This window comes from Perca fluviatilis, chromosome 20, assembly GCF_010015445.1.
Source record: "Perca fluviatilis chromosome 20, GENO_Pfluv_1.0, whole genome shotgun sequence".
In the NCBI taxonomy this organism is placed as follows: Eukaryota; Metazoa; Chordata; class Actinopteri; order Perciformes; family Percidae; genus Perca; species Perca fluviatilis.
In genome coordinates, this window is record NC_053131.1 from 10,274,475 (window position 1) to 10,294,997 (window position 20,523).

A 20,523-nucleotide genomic window follows, 5' to 3' on the forward strand; every position below is an offset into this window, starting at 1 on the left:
CAACTCGGTCAGTCTCTCTTTTCCAAGACCGAAATTTAAAGAAAAAAAAACATTAATACAACCAACATTTTGCTTAGGGTAGGTTGTAACACTTTGTAACCCAGACTTTATCACAACTAACCCAGACTATTGTTGTCATGAACTAGTTTAATTCACAGCTAACAGCTAAAAACATTAGCACTAACAACCTGCATGAAAGATATCCATAAAGACACACAATAAACAAGATGTAAGTTTGTTGAGTTGAACTGCAAAGCTATCACAAAAAGAAGAAAAAAAAAAAAAAAAAAAAAAAAAATCTTTCTAAAATGTGCAGTGTCTATCACAGGGGGTTAATTCTTCACATGTGTATTTAGGACTTAAACAGAGCATGTTTAGAGTGAATCAGGGGATTGGACACTTGTTCCTGATTGGAGAAATTGGACATGTTCCAACTGACCCGTGTTCCAACTATCCCCGGTCTCACTATTCCCAAATCCCTCAAATTGAGTGTTCAAACGTTCTCTGTTATAATCCTAAAAATTGTTATTGTGCACACAAATCTCCAAGTTTGAAGTTGCCCCAAAAGATTGTCGTTTGTTATGGTCCCAAAATAGTAGGGTATAGAGTATGCCAAAATAAATTCAAAAAAAATGGTATAGCAGCACCAAATATTGTTAACTGATATAATTCAAAATTTTTCTACAGTGCTCTAGCATTGATAAACCCCCAAATATGGTAAAGTGTCCCCAAATTGTAATTGCTATTTGATATTGTCCAAATATTTGTTATAGTCCCTTGGAAATATTACATTAAAATCACCAAATTAGCTGTATACAGTATGTGTCAAGAGTTCAGAAGAGTTGTGTGGGGAGTTTGCTAAATTACCCAAATTTGGTATAGTGCACCCAACATTTGCTGATTGATACTCTCAAATTTGGGATATGGGTATTGTAGTGTTCCCAAATTTTGTTATCAGATTTGATCCTATTATTTGTTATAATCCCCACAAAATATTACACAATAATCCCAGAATTACCTGTAGTTTCAGGAGTTCTAGGTCCTGCTTATGGCAGGGACAGTCATGTGAAGACATGTATGGTTGTTATTATGCATCCAAATCCCACATATTTACCATAGCCGCCCTAAAATTTTATATATTTGAATTTATATAATCCTATGTTTTGTTATAGAAAAATTGGTATGGTGCTTTAAAAATTGCTCAAATGAACCCAAAATTGTTCTATTCATCCCAAACCCCACAATATATAATTTTATATAATCCCATTTTATTTGTTACATCACCCCCAAATCTGTGTCCCCAACATTTGTTATGAATAATCACACAATTTGTGATAATACCCCGAAAATATGACAATGTAATCCCTTTTTTTTTTTTTCTTCCTATAGTGTCAGATGTTCAGGGGCCTGCTCATGCCAGGGACAGTTATGTCATTAAAAAACATTTATTGTTTATATTGTGTGCCCAAATCCTACAAATGTGGTGTAGCGCCTTCAAAATTTGATAATTCATATAATCCCAATTTTTGTTTGCTCCTCCCAAAAATGGGCACAGTGCTAATACGGCACTGTGCGGTTGTAAATGAGGTGTACTTTCAGGAGTTCAGGGGACTTGCTCATGCCAGGGACAGTTGTGTGGTGAAGACATTTATTGGTCTAAAAGAAACTGTGATCAATAATTCAGTTAATGACTGGTTGTTACATCATTTACCCGGCTCTCCTCCCGTCTCATAAAAAAACAAAACAGGACAATGATCTGATGGCATGCATGATGCAAGGACAGCATTTGAATTCAGGCATATGAAAGTCGTTTTCACAGCTTATCTGAAGGGATGAAAATTCACAGACAACTGGGGAAACTTGTGAGAAAAAAAAGAAAAAGGGTTTAACTTGTATTTATATATACTTGAGTGAGGGTAATTTCTATCATTTTCAGGTCATTTTCTAAATAGAGGATGTCAGAAATTGTACACCATAAATATATCTCTGTGTCGAAAGTCCTTATCGCAGCCATAAAAAGCTCAGTGTCCATTAAACCAGGGTGGGGATTCGAGCACAGGGATGCTTTCCCATCAGCTGGACCTGGCTGAGTCTTTATCGGACGTGTCTTTATTGAGGATGACATAATGACTTAAAAAAAAAAAAGAAAAAAAGGGTGATGAGCTGTCTCATACGAACATTACATCAGCTGCAGCAGACGAGTGCAGCTTGATTCTTTGCTGGGCGCCGACGTCCGTTTGGGACGCTCAGAACGGGTGCTCGGAGACAAATACCGTCAGACGTATGATGGAGCTGCCTCTGAAGTTGATGACGTTGTTGACCGTGACCATCTCCAAGTCCAGGACCAACTCTCTGGGCCCCTTGATTGGCCGGGACAAGACCAGCGTGGCGCTCACATTACTGGTTTGCTGAAAGATAAAGAAGACGAGGAGAGGCATGTGATGAATGAAGTGCAGGAAACGCTTGGACCAAATCCAAGTCCCAGGGATTTCGTAATATCATTTACATCTAGCAAACACAAGTACAAAGTCAAAAAGTTAATGCGTTTTCCATAGTGCATAAAGCCAGAGCAGGGTTTGATTAAACAAGGACAACAGAAGGTAACTTTAGAAGGATATTGTTGAAGCCTGTGGTATTTTAAATCATGCCACAGAGAATCTGTACACTAATCCTCCTAACAAGTCTCTTTTAAAGTCTGTATTTATTCAAAATCAACCCTCCCAGTGCCTGGGTTGCCTCAGTGGTTAGAGCAGGCGCACGTATACTGAGAAGTTTATGCCTTGACGCAGAGGTCCAGGGTTCGAATCCACACTGTGACGATTTCCTGCATGTCTTCCCCCTTTCTCACCTAGCTGTCTTGTCAAAATTGAAGGCGAAAAAGCCCCCAAAAAATATATAATAAAAATATATATATAATAAATCACCCTTCCAAACACATTACACACACTTTTTGCTCCATCTACTGGCCAAAAGCAGGTGCATCATGTTTTACATCTTGCCCTTTCTTTGCAAGCATAATGCCCTACGTATTTACTTTGTATATATTGTCCCCTTTTCACAGCAGACATGTTGACTTTGCATAGTAGGAAAAGTACAGGTGTTACTAATAACATCATACACACATAACACTCTGTTCAAATGTCTCAGTAATTTAGCCATTAGTTATTTTATTATTCACAGCTGTGTTTTTCCTACTGTGACGTGTCAAAATGTGGAAAAAGCCCTGCTGGTATGTAACAAATGATATTAGAGCTGAATATTGTATATTTCCACGGTGTGGATTCAGAATCAGAGCTGTAACAAAGTGGTTTAGCTCAAAACCTGACTTAGGATCAAATAATAGCTATATTTAATCTTTTAATGTAAGATTTTTAAACACAAACCTACCGTGTTTATTTTTTTTTTTTAAATTGAGAGAACAACAGAATGTTGTTTGTTGGGATTTTTCCATCTTTTGTGACTGAAAACATTTCATAACCAGGCTCAAATTTGACATAATGGTACATAAATGTGTTATTATCCCAAATCATATTTTACTGTTTGATAAAATCACAGTCCCCCACATGTATAACTGTATGGAGTTACAGCGCTTCCAAATCCTTAACATTTGGTGTAAAGGCTCAAAAAACATGTTCATTATTTACAGTCCCTAAATGTGTTACAGTTCCCCCAAATCAGAAAATTTGGTATTATTCCCAAATATGCTGTTTGATGTAATCCCTAAATTTGTCTCATTGCTTTCAAGTCCCCAGCATTATATCCTTTGTTATTAGCTGGGAGGATATTTAGAGATTTGAGAGCCCAATTACACACTATAATAAATGAGGGACTGTCTTTAAATTGCTAAAAACTAACAGAGGATTCCATGTTTTTTCCTTAATGAAAATTCTGTCAGATGCTTATGCAGAATAATAATATTTGTGAATTGCTCATTGCTAACCTCATTCATAAGCACCATGAGCACATCAGACTTTTTATTATTATTATTTTGGCAACATCATAAGGTAACTAATCAGTCACGGCTGTTCTGTTTCTGCACTTCAAACAGTACAGCAATTCCCTTTCATTTCTGCAGTTACGTTGGATTCTCTGGTGACAGAGTCGGACTTTCTGCAGGTGGTGCTGTTTTCTCGTCTGTTAATCCGTGGTAGCTCTTGCTTACAATCCAGTTCTTGCTCTCTTTATTGTCAATAAACTGTAATTGCTTGCTGCTGTCAGTAACATAAACCCTACTAAACTTGCTGGGTTTTTTTATGCCAGAGGATTTGCTTAAAACAACAAATGAAAATGTATTTACAACACAATATACGACTGTCTCATGATGCGAGCCTGCGCATCAATTCAGGTTCACAAGGATTTTTGGCCCTACCCTAGTTGTGCGCCGAACCAAAAAGACGGGAAACTGTTTTTCAAACTGCGGTTCACGACGCTTAAAGCAGCAGACTTTGAGACTCAGAAATCAACCACCAGAGAGTTGTCATATTCACGCTGTGAAACAGGTTGTTGTGAGTCGGCCGTGTGGTCGCCTAGTTTTAGAAATGTAATCATTGTTTTGCTTGATTTGCTAAATTCTATGATGGCTGAGGAACTTTGTTTGCTGACTTTTGTAACTGTAAGTGAGAAGGCTATATGAGACATGCAGTAATACAGTCACAAATATTTGGCTTTTTCTTGATTTAATAAAAGCATGTCAGTAAACTATACATTTCTTGTCCTTGACGTGATTCTCATTCCCCAGTGTGGCCCTTAGTGACAATGAGTTTTGGACATTTTGCTTTTAGGGTGTTAATGTGACACTTGAGCAGTTCACACGGATCTCTCAAGGACTCACCCTCATGTAAAACTCCCGTCCTTCGTTGCCCGACTTTATCTGGAAGATGTAGAAGGCGCCGGGGTAGCGCGTGGTGGCCTGCATCTGGAAGATGTCTGCAGGCACACTGCGCCCCGACGATAAGTCCATGTGTCGGTACAGAATAGTGAAGGGTTTGTCCCTGCAGGCAGGGTTCTCAGCTGAACACATACACTGACTGCAGAGGAGGAGGAGCACACACACACACACACACACACACACACACACACACACACACACACACACACACACACACACACACACACACACACACACACACACACACACACACACACACACACACACACACACACACACACACACACACACACACACACAGGTAAGTTAGAGTATAAAAGACAAGTAAATAAATGTAACTTTGTGTTAGGTGATGCTGTGTGCTAATGAACATAAATGTGATGGTACAGTAGATGCACTCACTTGTCACTAACTTCGATGTAAGGAGAGTGACACTGTAAAGCATCCAGGCATGTATAGCCTCCCTGGAAATTGAAACATACTTGTGCTGTTGTACAGGTGTTGTTACCAGTGTCACATTCATTGATATCTTCAAAATCAAACACACAACAAAGTCAGTTAAAACCTCATCATCATCATCATCATCATCATCATCATCATCATCATCATCATCATCATCATCAGAGAAACAACATTGACAAAGCATCAACAGTACAGTTAGTGAGAATGACTGTGCCATACAAATACAAAGAGAGCACTACAAAAAAGAACACTTGTTTTAAACATTAGCTGATGTAAAAACTGATCAGTAAACATGCTATACATATTTGCAACTAGTCTAAATGCTGGATTCATTTCCCTTAAAAAGGTGCCCTGCCACACAAAACTGTTTCTACTTGTATTTTTGGAAATATGTTAGGTCCATATGTGTTTGTGTTATGTGGTGAATGTGAAAATGAACTGCTAGCTCCTCTGTCAGCTCTAGCCCCTGAAAAGAAATAAGCGGAGAAATCAGACCAATTACAAAAGCTGGTCAGTCTGATGTGGTGTTGCCTGAGCTCATTACTATTCATGAGCTCGTCCAGTTGTGCTGGGTAAAGGATGCTGATAGCCAGGCTCTCATTGGCTAGCTGTTAGCCAATCGGAGTCAAGCAGCTTAGCTCGTTGAATATTAATGAGAACTGGCACAAATCGAGCTGAGTCTTCCTGCAGGCTTTCTATACCACGCTAGAATGGCTTGAAACAAGGTAACCAAGGCATTTTTTTCCCACAAAAAATGTTACAGAGTCCATGGTAGAACTTCAGACATTACCACAAAGTCATGAAATATGTGTGGCATGGCACCTTTAAATAAGTTGTTGCAGGTGTGGAATTTTAACCAAATAAAAACCTCAAATATGATACATTTTAGGGGACAGATGAAAAGCATTCCTAGCAAAAATGATCAAAGCAAGCAGGTTTAAATTACATTATACACTTTTCTGATTAAAAAAAAAAAGAATTACAATATACAAGACAATTCACAGCAGCTTTTTGAATAATGTTCCCATTCATAGTTGCACTAATATTTGCATCAAAACTGTGCCCAAATTGACATTAAAAATGAACATGTATTCAGTTATTCAGTTACCTTCACAACTCCTGCCGTCCTCATATACGTAATATCCAGGCGGACAGATGCAGGAGAAGGAGCCGGGGGTGTTCACACATCTGTGCTGACACAGAAACTCAGAGAAGCTGCACTCATCCAAGTCTACAGGGAATAAAAAGAAAAAAGGATTAATATTAAATCAGAAAAAGATTGTGAAGGCTGCTCTCTGGGCTCAGAACTACTGCCAAACAGCAACAGGGTCTTGGGTTCGAACCCAACCAGGTCAACAGAGACCAGATATCCTAAATAAATTAATATATAATTTTTTCAGATAAAGGAATTGATCACCCATCACTCATTAGACACCATTAAAATACAAGAACCACAAACAGCTCGTCTCACCGATGCAAGAAGTACCGTCGGCCGCCAACTCAAATCCCTCGTCACAGTTGCACATGAAGGAGCCGTAGGTATTGAAGCAGCCGTGACTGCACGGCTCATCTTCACACTCATCCACATCTGCAGGAACAACAGTGTTTAATACATCATTGGTACCCGGGCATGGAAGTGTGCATGTGTGTTCATCCAGTGGTGTAGTCTACGTGATACGCAGGTATACGCAGTATACCCACTAAGAAAGCTCCAGGACTTCCATTTACCCACTTAGAAAAATACAAGGTTGAAGGTCTGAGACCGAAACGTTGTATTTTTCTAAAGAAATGATTGCTTGCGTAATGATCAGGCTGCGGGACTTTCTCTAAGCTTTTGATCTGTTACTTTTGATCATATCCTACGCACCTGCCCGACAAAAGAGGTGTGCAAAAAAAAGCTTTCCTACATAAACCCACTTAAAAATGCCCGATTACACGCAACAACATACATTACTTTCCATTATATTTGTGACATATTTTGAATTGTCATCTGTGTTTTTTTTCTTCACAAAAGGCTAAATAAAAAAGTATTTCCACCGTAAATTGGTGCATAAAAGTGTATCCGAATACAGGAAATGAAGTCGTTGATGCTAAAAACTTCCCTGGGGGAGGACACCCAAACCCCCCACTATGATACAACCCCCCCAAAAGGTAGATTCTATATATTCTGTATATATATATATATATATATATATAAAGTACAATATCTGAACGAAAAGAAAAGAAACAATGAGCCTGTGTTTCTTTGCACAGGGCAGTTATTATGCCTGTGTGTCTGTGTGTGTGTGTGTGTGTGTGTGTCTGTGTGCGTGTGTGTGTGCGTGTGCGTGTGCGTGTGCGTGTGCGTGCGCGTGCACCTTGACAGGTCCTGCTGTCCGGGTTGAGGATGAAGCCGGGGTTACAGGAGCAGGAATAAGAGCCGGGGACGTTGGCACACAGCTGTTGGCAGTAACCATAGCGACATTCATCAATATCTGGTCAAAAAGAAAGAGACAAACTGGTTATGAATGCCAACATACACATCTATAATGTAGGTCCGTTTACTGTGATATGAATAAAAAAAAACAGCGTCGTAACCTGTATTTTATTACCTTCACGATTTGACCCTGCTGAGCTGACACACACAGAGCATGAGGAGGGCGCTGTTCTACAGCTTTTAGAGCTTGTAAAGGCATTTTGTAAAGGTCATTGTCTTTTCTACACTATCCAACAGTGCTAAGTCATTTTAGGACCTACACTCATATCCCTACTTGGCCATTGTCTCATTTATTTCCAGTACAAAGTGTAATGGAGCACTTTGGCGGTTTTGAATAGTTTAGGCCATTAACTACAAATCATGCGCAATCCACTTTACTGCCAGATCAACTTTGTACCTTCAAGGCTGCCATTGCATTTATTACAGTATTTAAAAAAAGAAAAAACAAACTATTAACCTCCTTGGCAGGAATAAACAATCTCAATGAATAATTACTCCACTTCATATATTTTATATTTTATTATTATTATGGTATGATAACTGTTTCTTGTTGGGGATTTTAAGCAAAACCTCACAGACTTGAGACAATCAACCTTTTTGAATGCTAGAGTTAAATATACATGATCCTTTTCACAATGGTTAATCACGGTTTGCCTTTCAGATTTTTTCCCAAACATGCCTTTCAGTAACAAATGCTTGACTTTCAAATGTCAGAGCTTCCTTAAACGCACCGCAACCTAAGGGAGGTCCAACTGTTTCTGTTAGTAATTACAGTACATTAGTGCACAATATCAATGTTCACTACGATGGAAGTTTTCTCTGCAAGTTCAGTTTTACAACCTTTAAAAGGACCAATCCGGCGCAAAATGAACCTAGGGGTTAATAACACATGTGTACCGAGTCGACCGTTCTCTGGGATCTGTTTTCATGCTAATCAACACATCACATCATCACAATGGTGTGCTGATGTTCACTCACCCTGGCACTGGCCCCCAATGAGCCAGAATCCTTCAGTGCAGGAACAGGTGTAGCCACCTGCTGTGTTGATGCAGACCTGGGTGGGGTTACAGTGATGAGAGTTTGTCTCACATTCATCGATGTCTGGAACACAGAGAGGGGAGTGTGGGGAGGTTATTATTAATAGTTTCTTTTCTGTTTTTGTAGAGTGGAGAATGTAATGGACTAGACAGCTAGATAGATGGATACATACAGTCAAATCACATAGAAGAATCACAAAACGACATAAGGACTTAAAAATCATAACGTCCAATAAAAACAAGAATAAATCAAATCTTGACTAGATACTCTAACTCTTAATATATACTGTACATTCATAGTGCCTGGTTGTATTCTGTACGTGGTTATTATGGTAAAACGATGGGACATTACGATGGGGACATCATGAAAACTTATCAAATAGACATTTAGCACATTAGCGCCGAAACATTTCTTACTGAATTATAAAACTCTTTTAGTTTTCAGTAGGATTATGTAAATTTTTTGTTTCAGTTTGGAAGTTAGTCCTTAGAATCTACGCTTAAAGTGACACCTGGAGAGCCTGCTTATAAGGTTGACAGAGTTAGGAAAAGTTGCTGCTTATATTTCTTTTAAAAAATGAGTGAAAAGGATGAGTAAAAGGATAAGGTAGAAGCACATTGCTGATATTGATTTCCATGTGAGTGTTATGCTTTTATATTTTCTCTCAGAAGTGTATTGTCTCATTTTTTATGTTTTGCTTTACTTCTAAGCAAGCCACTTTATTAGTTTGACCCCTCTTGTTTCTGTGTTTGAATGGAGTGGGAAAGGGAACTTCTGTTTGGAAATAGGATGTCCTTCTTTTCTAATTTACAGTACTGATGTTATAATCAAATCATAAAAGCTTCAAAGCCTACTGAGGGTCACATGCCTTGCTCAAAAGCCCCTAGACTGCTGGCTCGGCGATAGCGCCGACAATCTTCTAGTCAAAAGTCTGTTTTTTCCAACACTCGGGTTTTCACCACCCTGTGTTTAAAACAAAAGCCCTAACACAACAGTTACCGTTTCATTCCAGCATCAATTTACAGTTGTTTTTGCACAAGATTAAAGATTACAATCTGAATTCCTTTTGACGCAGCACACACACTACATCATAATAGCCATATTTCCTTATGAGGATATGACAAATCAAAAATTCCAACTTCTGTTTATGGTTCTCAGACCATGAAGTCACCAATCTCTAGAAAAGCGGTGGGGGGGAAGTGGGTGGGAGTGTTTTTCTTGGACAGGCAGCTATGATAAGCGATAGTGTCTGTCGGTGGGACTGCTGCCCTTTGTGCCAACTTGGACCACTGGCCGTTCACGGTAGGAGGCCTGGAGTGCTCGGCTGCTAGCCAACAGCTACACGGCCCCCGACACCTGCATGCAGTTACCAGTCAAAACCTCTCTGAACGGTCTTCATCTGCACCCCATGTGTAGCCTTACTGCAGATCTCCAACACACACACACACACACACACACACACACGCGCGCTGCAGGAGCGTTTCAGTTCAGCTCCTTATATAGACTGTTTCATGAGCTGCCCACAAGCTTTGGGGTCACCGCTGACAACCCCGATCAGCTTCAGGGGAGACATGACGGATGGCATTTTGTCTGACGTGTCGGCCACGTGTAGGAAAAGTGAGAAAAACAGTTGAAAGATTTTGACATCAAATTTGCACACAAACGGATTCAAAATAATCCCCAAGTGGCTTTTAACGCCAGGTCCTCTTAGTTAGACCGATGAACATGTCAGCTGTGTTCCTCATCTGCTCTCAAAAAAAATAAAAAAAAAAAAAACCCAAAAAAAAAAAAAACGCGCGGTCTAAACATATAACGACAATGACAAATTTCTCAAGCCACAGAGGAGCATGTAATCCTTAAGTGAAAACATGAAAATCCCCAAAACTGGAGTTACGAGAGGAAATGAACAGCACAGTCCCATGTGAGGAGAAAGAAACAGTATCTGAACTCTGGATGCATCATTTGACTTACAACACTCTGGGCTGCTGGTTCATATGACAGTGTGTAAAAGTGTGATTGAGCAATCTATCGCCTGCTTAAAGGATCAGTTCGCCCAAATCGCAAGAACATTTTATCTGCCATTATACTGTAAGTGACTGGTTATGAAGGTAGTTTTGGTTTCATGCGCAGATGTTTTGAGATCTACCAAAACCAATAATACAATGTCATTTGTTATTCACAGAGTATTATACACAGAGTCTTTCGCCCTTATTCTTGATCATCTACAGAGTGTTTTCATAGGGACTATTTCTTCGGGAGAAAGTGGAGCCTGTGGGTTATCTTGTGCACCCCTGTCCACATACTTCTGGTCTGTTTTGAGCAATGCCCCTATGCTCCAGTTAAAGGAATAGTTCAGCTTTTTGTGAAAGATACTTATTGGCTTTCTTGCTAAAGTTTGATGAGAAGATTGATAATACTCTCATATCTGTGTGTTCAATATAAAGCTGGAGCCAGGAGACGGTTATCTTAGCTTAGCATAAAGACTAAAAACTGAGGGTTGACAGCTAGCCCTGTTCCATCTAAAGATAACAATATCCACCTACCAGCACCTCTTCATCTTGTTGGTTTAATCCATACAAAAACATTTCTGGTCGCAAGTTGTGCCAGACTGTTTTTTTTTAAATGTTTTTTTATACTTTCATTTTTATTTGGATTAAACAAATGAGATACAACGTTTTATGGCTTGTGTTTTCTCCTTGTTTTCAGTCTTTATGCTAAGCTAAGCGGTATCTGGCTGCGGCTTCATTTTTACCATTCCGACATGACAGTGGTATCAATCTTCTCATCGAATACTTGGCAAGAAGGCAAATAAGCACATTTGCCAAAATGTCTAACCGTTGTTTTCAGGAAAATCTTAATGCTATAGCATACAATGACTCTTTCGACTATAATTCTGCTTCCAACTTTGAGTCAACAGTTTGGGGAAGGCCCTTTCCTGTTTCAACACGGCAATGCACCCATTCACAAAGCCAGGTCCACAAAGAAATGATTGGTGTGGAAGAACTTGACTGGTCTGCACAGACCCCATCCAATATATTTAACTGACTGCAAGCCAGGCCTTATCACCCGACATTAGCGGCCAACCTCACTAATGCTCTCGTGGTTGAATGGGACCAAATCCCTGCAGCCAGGCTCTGAAATCTGGTGGAGTTTCCTCCCACAAGAGTGGAGGCTGTTATAGCAGCAGATTAGCGCGCATAGTTTCGGAATTAGATGTTCAACAATCGGGTGTCCACTTAATTAAATGCCATATAGTGTATCTGCATGGCTAGACAGCACACAATAATAATGTCTTTTTGTAAATTGTGTGATCTGCTAAACGGATGGGCTCCAGAAAGTAGCTAAGAGAGGGATAAGACTATTACAGACCATAACTCTGCTTGTAAAAAGGCTTTGTAGTGCTATCTGACCTTGGAGGAAAAAAAAAAACACGAATGCATAAACGCATAGCCGAGGCCTGCTTTGTTTTGTTCTCCCAGACTGGTGCCATTAGTGACACTGATGGAGCGTAGTGCCATTTGCGTAAAGACAAAGTCATGTTTGTTGCAGGTTCAGACAGGAAGTCACAGTCTGTGTAATTTCTGCCCCAATGCAGCCTCAAGGAACAACCCATTACATCACTACATACACACAGTAACACACAGTAACACAGACAGAAACACAGACAGACAGAAACGCACACAGACAGAAACGCACACAGACAGAAACGCACACAGACAGAAACGCACACAGACAGAAACACAGACAGAAACACACACACAGAAACACACAGAAACATGCACACAGAGAAACACACACACACAGAAGCACGCACACACACACACACACACACACACCAGCCTTTAGGGGTGTGAGGCCTTGTTCCAAATGACCCCCACAAAGATTTGGCAACACATGACCTCATCTTTGGCACTGGGATGGTGTAGTTTACCCAAACAAGGTTGTGAGCCGATCCCTGACAGGCCTTCTCCCCTACAAAGAGAAACAGTCCGTATTTGTGCATGAGCTAAACTCTAAAGCTCTCTTTCGAGGGAGAAAACTGCACTACATGTGTACATTTTCCACTCATTACATGGTCACGGCTGATTTACCTAAAACACCACAAATGGACTTCAAGGAGGCTATTTTAAACAACTTGTCCCGGCTGGACACACTGGGGGAAATTATGTTAAGATGTATTTAAGACAGTAAGGAGGGGGGGGAGGGGGGGCATCAGTCATTTAGTGTTTATCTGGCAGCTGAGGTCTCTTGTGGTTGTGAAATCTATCACAGAGCAGAAATGTCCCCACCGTGAGGAGCTGAAGGCCCCTCTGCTCCGGCTGGGTGTGGGCAGACATGACGCTGCACCGAGCATCAAACAACATCTGTCCCTGTGATCTGAAGGAGTCGCACATTTCCCTGGAGTTCCACCATAATCTCCTATGACATATACTGAATTCCCGGCCTTGTCGTCACCACGTCCATCTAGTTTCACTCTAACACGTGATTTGACAGCAGGAGGTGGCAGATGTCGGGAGTGACGTCCTCCAAACATTCACATCTTTGGAGCAGAGCGTCGGCACAGATCCAGCAAAGGGACAAGACACAGCAAACAGCTGCAGCGGAAAAGACACACACCATCCACTCTTGCAGCTAATAATGCAGTAATGATCCCTAAAACATGATGTGAACACTCACTACACATGAATTGTTTTAAACTCACTGCAATGTTTCCATACCGACATGACAGTGGCATCAATCTTCTCATCGAATGCTCGGCAAGAAGGCAAATAAGCACATCTGCCAAAATGTCTAACCGTTGTTTTCAGGAAAATCTTAATGCTATAGCATACAATACCTCTTTCGACTATAATTCTGCTTCCAACTTTGAGTCAACAGTTTGGGGAAGGCCCTTTCCTGTTTCAACACGGCAATGCACCCATTCACAAAGCCAGGTCCACAAAGAAATGATTGGTGTGGAAGAACTTGACTGGTCTGCACAGACCCCATCCAACATCTTTAACTGACTGCAAGCCAGGCCTTATCACCCGACATTAGCGGCCAACCTCACTAATGCTCTCGTGGTTGAATGGGACCAAATGCCTGCAGCCAGGCTCTGAAATCTGGTGGAGTTTCCTCCCACAAGAGTGGAGGCTGTTATAGCAGCAGATTAGCGCGCATAGTTTTGGAATTAGATGTTCAACAATCGGGTGTCCACTTAATTAAATGCCATATAGTGTATCTGCATGGCTAGACAGCACACAATAATAATGTCTTTTTGTAAATTGTGTGATTTGCTAAACGGATGGGCTCCAGAAATTAGCTAAGAGAGGGATAAGACTATTACAGACCATAACTCTGCTTGTAAAAAGGCTTTGTAGTGCTATCTGAACTTGGAGAAGAGAGGATGATGTCAACACTCACTACACATGAATTGTTTTAAAGGTCCCATGGCATGAAGATTTCACTTTATGAGTTTTTTACAGTTTTTTTTAACATTAATATGCGTTCCCCCAGCCTGCTTATGGGCCCCAGTGGCTAGAAATGGTGATAGGTGTAAACCGAGCCCTGGGTATCCTGCTCTGTCTTTGAGAAAATGAAAGCTCAGATCGGCCGATCTGGAATCTTCTCCTTATGAGGTCATAAGGAGCAAGGTTACGCTTTGCCCGCCCAGAGAATTTGGCCCGCCCATGAGAGAGAGACATCATGGCTTTCAAACGAGCAAAGTGCACCCCCCCCTCTCCTCCTCAATAGCTACAGACACAGAAATGGCACATCCTAAAGAAAGCTCATTGTGGGACTGGCTCTAGTGGCTGGAATTCTGCACCAAGGCTGAATTTTGGGAAAGAGACTTCAGATACAGTATTAGGGGACCACTAAGGCCTATATAAAAGAGACTTCAGATACAGTATTAGGGGACCACTAAGGTCTATATAAAAGAGACTTCAGATACAGTATTAGGGGACCACTAAGGCCTATATAAAAGAGACTTCAGATACAGTATTAGGGGACCACTAAGGTCTATATAAAAGAGACTTCAGATACAGTATTAGGGGACCACTAAGGTCTATATAAAAGAGACTTCAGATACAGTATTAGGGGACCACTAAGGCCTATATAAAAGAGACTTCAGATACAGTATTAGGGGACCACTAAGGCCTATATAAAAGAGACTTCAGATACAGTATTAGGGGACCACTAAGGTCTATATAAAAGAGACTTCAGATACAGTATTAGGGGACCACTAAGGTCTATATAAAAGAGACTTCAGATACAGTATTAGGGGACCACTAAGGTCTATATAAAAGCATCCAAAGAGCACCATGTCATGGGACCTTTAAACTCACTACAATGTTTCCAGGAGAGCAAATTTGAAAGCAGTTCCTACGCTGCATATGTCACCAGTTACATATGCAACCGGTGACAAAGGGGTCGTAAGGAGACGTAGCTCCATTTGAATCTGATCCCGCTCCTTAACGTCAACCACGGCCGTTTTGCAGGAAACAGCAAACTGACTTCAGGCTCATCGGCTGCATTCACTGTCTGCGCTGAATGGGAGCACATGCTGACCCACTGTGAATAACTAAACAAGGTTTGTGTGTGGCCGCTATAAACAAAAAACTGAAAACATTGAGCAGCACTTTTGGAAAAAGCTATAGACTTTTGATAAATAAGACCCAGTGGTATTTCCTCCACATTTTTTTCCAATCTGTCTAGAAGACAAGAAAAGTGAGGGGTTGCAACACTGCCTGTTTGTGCATCAGTGTTATTATTTGACATGTTCTCCTGCTTAAAAAGGATAAGTTCGCCCAAATCACATGATTAGCGTCTGGTCATGCAGGTCGTTTTGGTTTCATGTGCAGAGGTTTTGAGACATCTACCAATCCAGTGATACAATTGAATTTGTTCTTCACAGATCATTACAAAATATCTGAACTCAACAGCAAAATGACTTCCCCCCTTATTCTTGATCATCTACAAACCTTGCTGTAAACGGTTTTCATAGGGACCATTTATTTAGGAGAAAGTGAAGTATGGGGGTTATCTTGTGCACCCCTGTCCACTTCCAATAATAAAAGTAAGGGTTGCAACACTGTGCCTGCATCAGTCTTATAGGACATTCTTTTTTTTTAAGATTATTTTTTGGGCTTTTCCACCTTTAATTATGAAAGGACAGCTAGGTGAGAAAGGGGAGGGAGAGGGGGAAGACATGCAGGAAATTGTCACAGGTCAGATTCAAATCGTGGACCTCTCAGTACATGCGCGCCTGCTCTACCAACTGAGCCAACCCGGCCACAGTCTTATATGGCATTCTATCTGTAGCTACATGAACTGTCCTGAAACAGATTAAACCGTAAAGTCGTATGGGGAGGTTAAAGTGAATCAAACTGTGATTGAAAGTAACTAAGTACATTTACTCAAGTGCTCTACACTTCAGGACAATGTTGAGGTACTTGAGTATTTCCATTTTATGCTACTTTATACTTCTACTCCACTATATGTATCCGACAGCTAGGCTCTCTGGTTACTTTACAGATAAAGATTTTGTACAAAAAAAAATAATTAAACTTCATAAAACAATGCTTTGTTAAAAATTAAATAAATTGTTTTCAACCTTTTTGGCTTGTGACCTCTGAAACAATCTGTGTTTAGTTGGGGCCCTTTGACGCATTTCAGATGTCTATGACTTGTTAGCAGCTCCACCAAAAAGAGACATTTCCCATTCCCCAAACTTCTCAGCTGGTTTCATTTAAATAACTGTTGCAGGCCCAACGATGTGATCCAATATTTTACACAAAAAAAACCCAAAAAAATGTCATTTAGAACAATGCTTTTTCTTCTTTCCATTAACCATCTCAGGACTCCTTAGATTTATCTTGTGACAAACAGTACTGGGTCGGGAACCCCTGGACTAAACCACCAAACTATATTAAGTTAGTTAATAGTACTGATGGCACATTTATGTCATTTATTGTAACAGGTGGCACTTTTTTATTTTTTATGATCAATTCTTTTATTATTTTTATATTTTTGAACATAGAACATACAGAACAAACAACTACAATCAAACAAGAACCAAAAACCCTGTCCCACCTCCCCACCCTCTGCGGTCTCGGGGAAAACAAAATACAAAAAAAACACAAATCAGGAATCCCACCTTGCCTAGTCCCTCTCCTCTGGTTCTTGTGATGCTGAGGTCATTAGGACTGATACCTGTGCTGCTGCACCTTTCCATAGGTCTATAGTCGATGACTTGGATATGTTAATCCTTGCTGTTGAGAGCTCCAGCATAATTATGTCTTGGAAGAACGCCAACCACTGTATTATACAAAGCGAGTGGGGGGGAGCCAGCGTTGAGCTATCTGTTTCTTGGTTGCGGTTGAGCCGGCTAGCCAAATCTTCTTTTGTCTCCCAAGCAGGTGTAATTTAGAGTCGCCATTAAGTAACAAAACAATCTGGTCAGTAGGAATACGACATCCGATCACATCAGATATTATTGATGTTGTTTTATTCCAGAACTCATGCACCTGTTCACCCTCCCAGACCACGTGCAGGAAAGTTCCAGTTTGTTCAGGTTGACAGAACATGCAATAGGGAGTAGGAATGGCCTTAGAGACGTATCTCTTCTGAGGAGTCCAATATGTCCTATGGCATATGTTGAAGTGGATCTGCTGGTGATTTGGGTTCTTGGAACAGTGGGAAATGTTGTCCCAAACTGTCTCCCAATTAATTACGTTACCTTCAGGGCTCAGCTCTCGCTCCCATTTCTTTACAGGTGGCATTTTTTAATAAAAAAGTACTTTTACTTTTGATTCTTAAAGCACATTCTGCTGATACTTCTGAATTTTTACTGCAGTATGATTTTGATTGCATGACTTACTTGCAGTGTTGCAATTTTACATTGTTGTAATGGCACTTGTAAGTACAGTTATGAAAGGATCTGAGCAGACATCACTCACCGTTACAGGTGCCATCCTCTGCAGCAGTATATCCCAGGATGCACTGCGCAGTGGTCCTCACTCTGGGGTAGCTGGGCTCCACAGACCTCGGAGGAGCTGGGACGAAGGCGCCTCCACCCGACGGGTCCGGGTAAACTGGCTCAGGCAGGGCCGGGGTCTCCGGCCTGTACGGCTGGTTGTACAGGCTCCTCGGGATGCACAGGTAGCCTCCGTTCTGGTTCACGCAGCGCATGTCTCCTCGGCAAACATCTGGCAGGGTACGGCACTCATCCACATCTGGAATACAGAGCGGTGCACTGATAAGAGCATTCCTGCATCCAGAACATCTGTGGGCTTGCGATCCATTCGCTTGTCACTATGTTAAGTTTGGGAACTGATTTTACTTCATACTCCACTTTGTTTTACTCTATAAAAGTGTCTCCTATGAAGGGTAACCCACAAGGTAACTTTTCAAAATAGAAGAGCAGATGTCACTCACCCACACACTGTCTCGCCCTGTGGTCATATGCAAAACCATCTGTGCAGGTCTGAGGAGAGATGATCAAGAAGCTGTTTGAGTGTTTGAAATGTCTGACAAACTATCCATGAAATATGATTTTAGCATTAAGTTGTAGCTCTTACATTCAGCCGTGCCTTACCATTTTCCATACCGACTTTCTGACAGTTTAATCACAGTTTTCTTGGGTCATTAAAGCTATTCACTACAACAAAATTAGATGGCACATTTCCAGACCATGACCCTTAGGTCTAGCTGAATGAAATCCCTGAAAACACTGAGGGACGGTGCTGTGTTACCTGTCCATGTCCAGGCTGGATGCAAAGCAGAATAAATACCAGAGCTGACAACATCCTGCAAAGAGGGAAATTCAAGATTTTTAATTATACTAAGAGACGAGAAAAGACCAGGAACTCGGTGCAAGCAGCCCGTTACGTATTCATTCAAACAAATAACTAAAGCAAAAGCAACTCCACTAACTCCGTTGCGCAAAGCAAAAAGAAATATTACTGACCTTGCAGAAGAGCAAAACCTGAAGCCACGTCTTTCAAAAAGCATGGTTTATGGTTTCTCAAAAGAAAGATTTAGACGACCCGTAAATTCTCCCCAAATCCCCTCGCCACCCCCCAACTATGCGCCTTTACGCGAAAGCCGAGACCAGGTTCTCATTAACCGCTGTCTGGTCGAGCTGCAGCTTCGGTACATTGACCAAGTGTCGCAGGAATGCCTTTTCAAAATGGACTGTTCGGTTTCTGCTCCACTCTGTCGGCTCTACACATTATTTAGCAATGCAAATTGACTTGGCCCCCACCGAGCACATTCACAACAGCTGGATTCAATCAGGGAGAGCCAGCCCCCTCCGGTCAGAGCGCAGAGACAGCGGCACACTCACTCCAACAAGCTGCTACTCCCGTGCTGAAAAAGGGCATAAAGCATACACAGTGTGTGTCTTGTTTTCCAAATAACATAAACAGCCCCCCCTCCGTCCTCATACAGCTGAATGACACTGCACATCTGGCGCCGTCAACCACACGATCCACGCTGTAGTAGCCACATCTGGTTTGCATGAATGCGCGTTAGAGGGGATGAAAAGACGACAAAACGCACAGCAGTAAAGGGTCAGCAGCAGTGCCTTTATTAGATTTCAAATTCCAATTAAATCACGGGTACTAACCTCGGTTAAAGATCATCCGAGTTCAAGGTGATCCAACTCCTTTTTGACACCTCCGAGTTTCAGATTTCACATCTACAAAAATTATTGTACAGCGGGATTTACAGTTTGTACATTGGATCAATACACCTGGAGAAATCCTGTAACATTCCCTCTGCAGCGCCTGATTGATGTCTATACAAAAATGTAGAGCAGCTCAGTTATGCACTGGCCAGCTCTGGTCAGGTAAAACCTTTTAAATGTGCAGTTTTTACATTTTGTAAATATATATATTTATATTAACCATTTACAATCCTGATTATACAACTATCTCATTAGCAAAAAATGCAGGCACTTTTATTCCAAAACTTCCTTAGTGCCTATAAATAGGAGAGAAAAAAACGCCACCCATTTACATACACACATTATATATATATATATATATATATATATATATATATATATATATATATATATATATATATATATACACACACACACATACACACACACATACACACACATACATATATAACTATATAATAGTAATTTACTTCAACATATGAGCAGTCTCAAGCCTCTGATCTACCACAATCTGCAGTTACAGCCATAATTACAACGCTCGTTGCATATCAGTCTGGTCATCTGGAAAAGACAAGATTTAGCAAAAATGTCTTTATGATTTTCACAGATGTACTGAAAAAAAACCCCAAAATAAAAAAAAAAAAAAAAGAAACACAGACAAAAAAAAATAAAAAAAAGACTCAGAAGACAAGAAAATAAAGGTTATCCAATGCAAGTCAAAAGGAGGAGAACTGAAAGGCATGAGATGTTTCCTCTAGCAAACAGAGGTGATGATTAGACCCAACCCACGTGGATTGAACTGCACACGGCGAGTTTACACGCTCACTTGTGTTCAGAAGTGGTGCGACGAAGAAACGTAAGACTTAACTCATACTACAAAGGACTGCTTCTATGAAAATGTACTACTGTATGAATGACCCACAAATTGAAAACGTTCTCATCCTTCTTGCATGTGGAGTCACTTTGATTATTTTCAACTCGTGGATCAAC

The 20,523-nt window shown here is 40.8% G+C and overlaps 1 protein-coding gene across 1 annotated transcript; it reads right to left on the reverse strand.

Moving 5' to 3' along the window:
• Window positions 1-132: 132 nt before the first annotated feature.
• On the reverse strand, window positions 133-19,324 carry fbln5 (fibulin 5). Its single transcript, XM_039786494.1, has 11 exons — window positions 18,814-19,324; window positions 18,599-18,653; window positions 18,282-18,330; window positions 17,804-18,079; window positions 8,805-8,927; window positions 7,708-7,824; window positions 6,822-6,938; window positions 6,459-6,581; window positions 5,291-5,417; window positions 4,832-5,027; window positions 133-2,408 (listed from the first exon to the last, which is right to left on the reverse strand). The coding sequence occupies exons 1-11, from the start codon at window positions 18,855-18,857 to the stop codon at window positions 2,247-2,249; spliced, it is 1,389 nt and encodes a 462-aa protein (XP_039642428.1). The 5' UTR covers window positions 18,858-19,324; the 3' UTR covers window positions 133-2,246.
• Window positions 19,325-20,523: the final 1,199 nt, after the last annotated feature.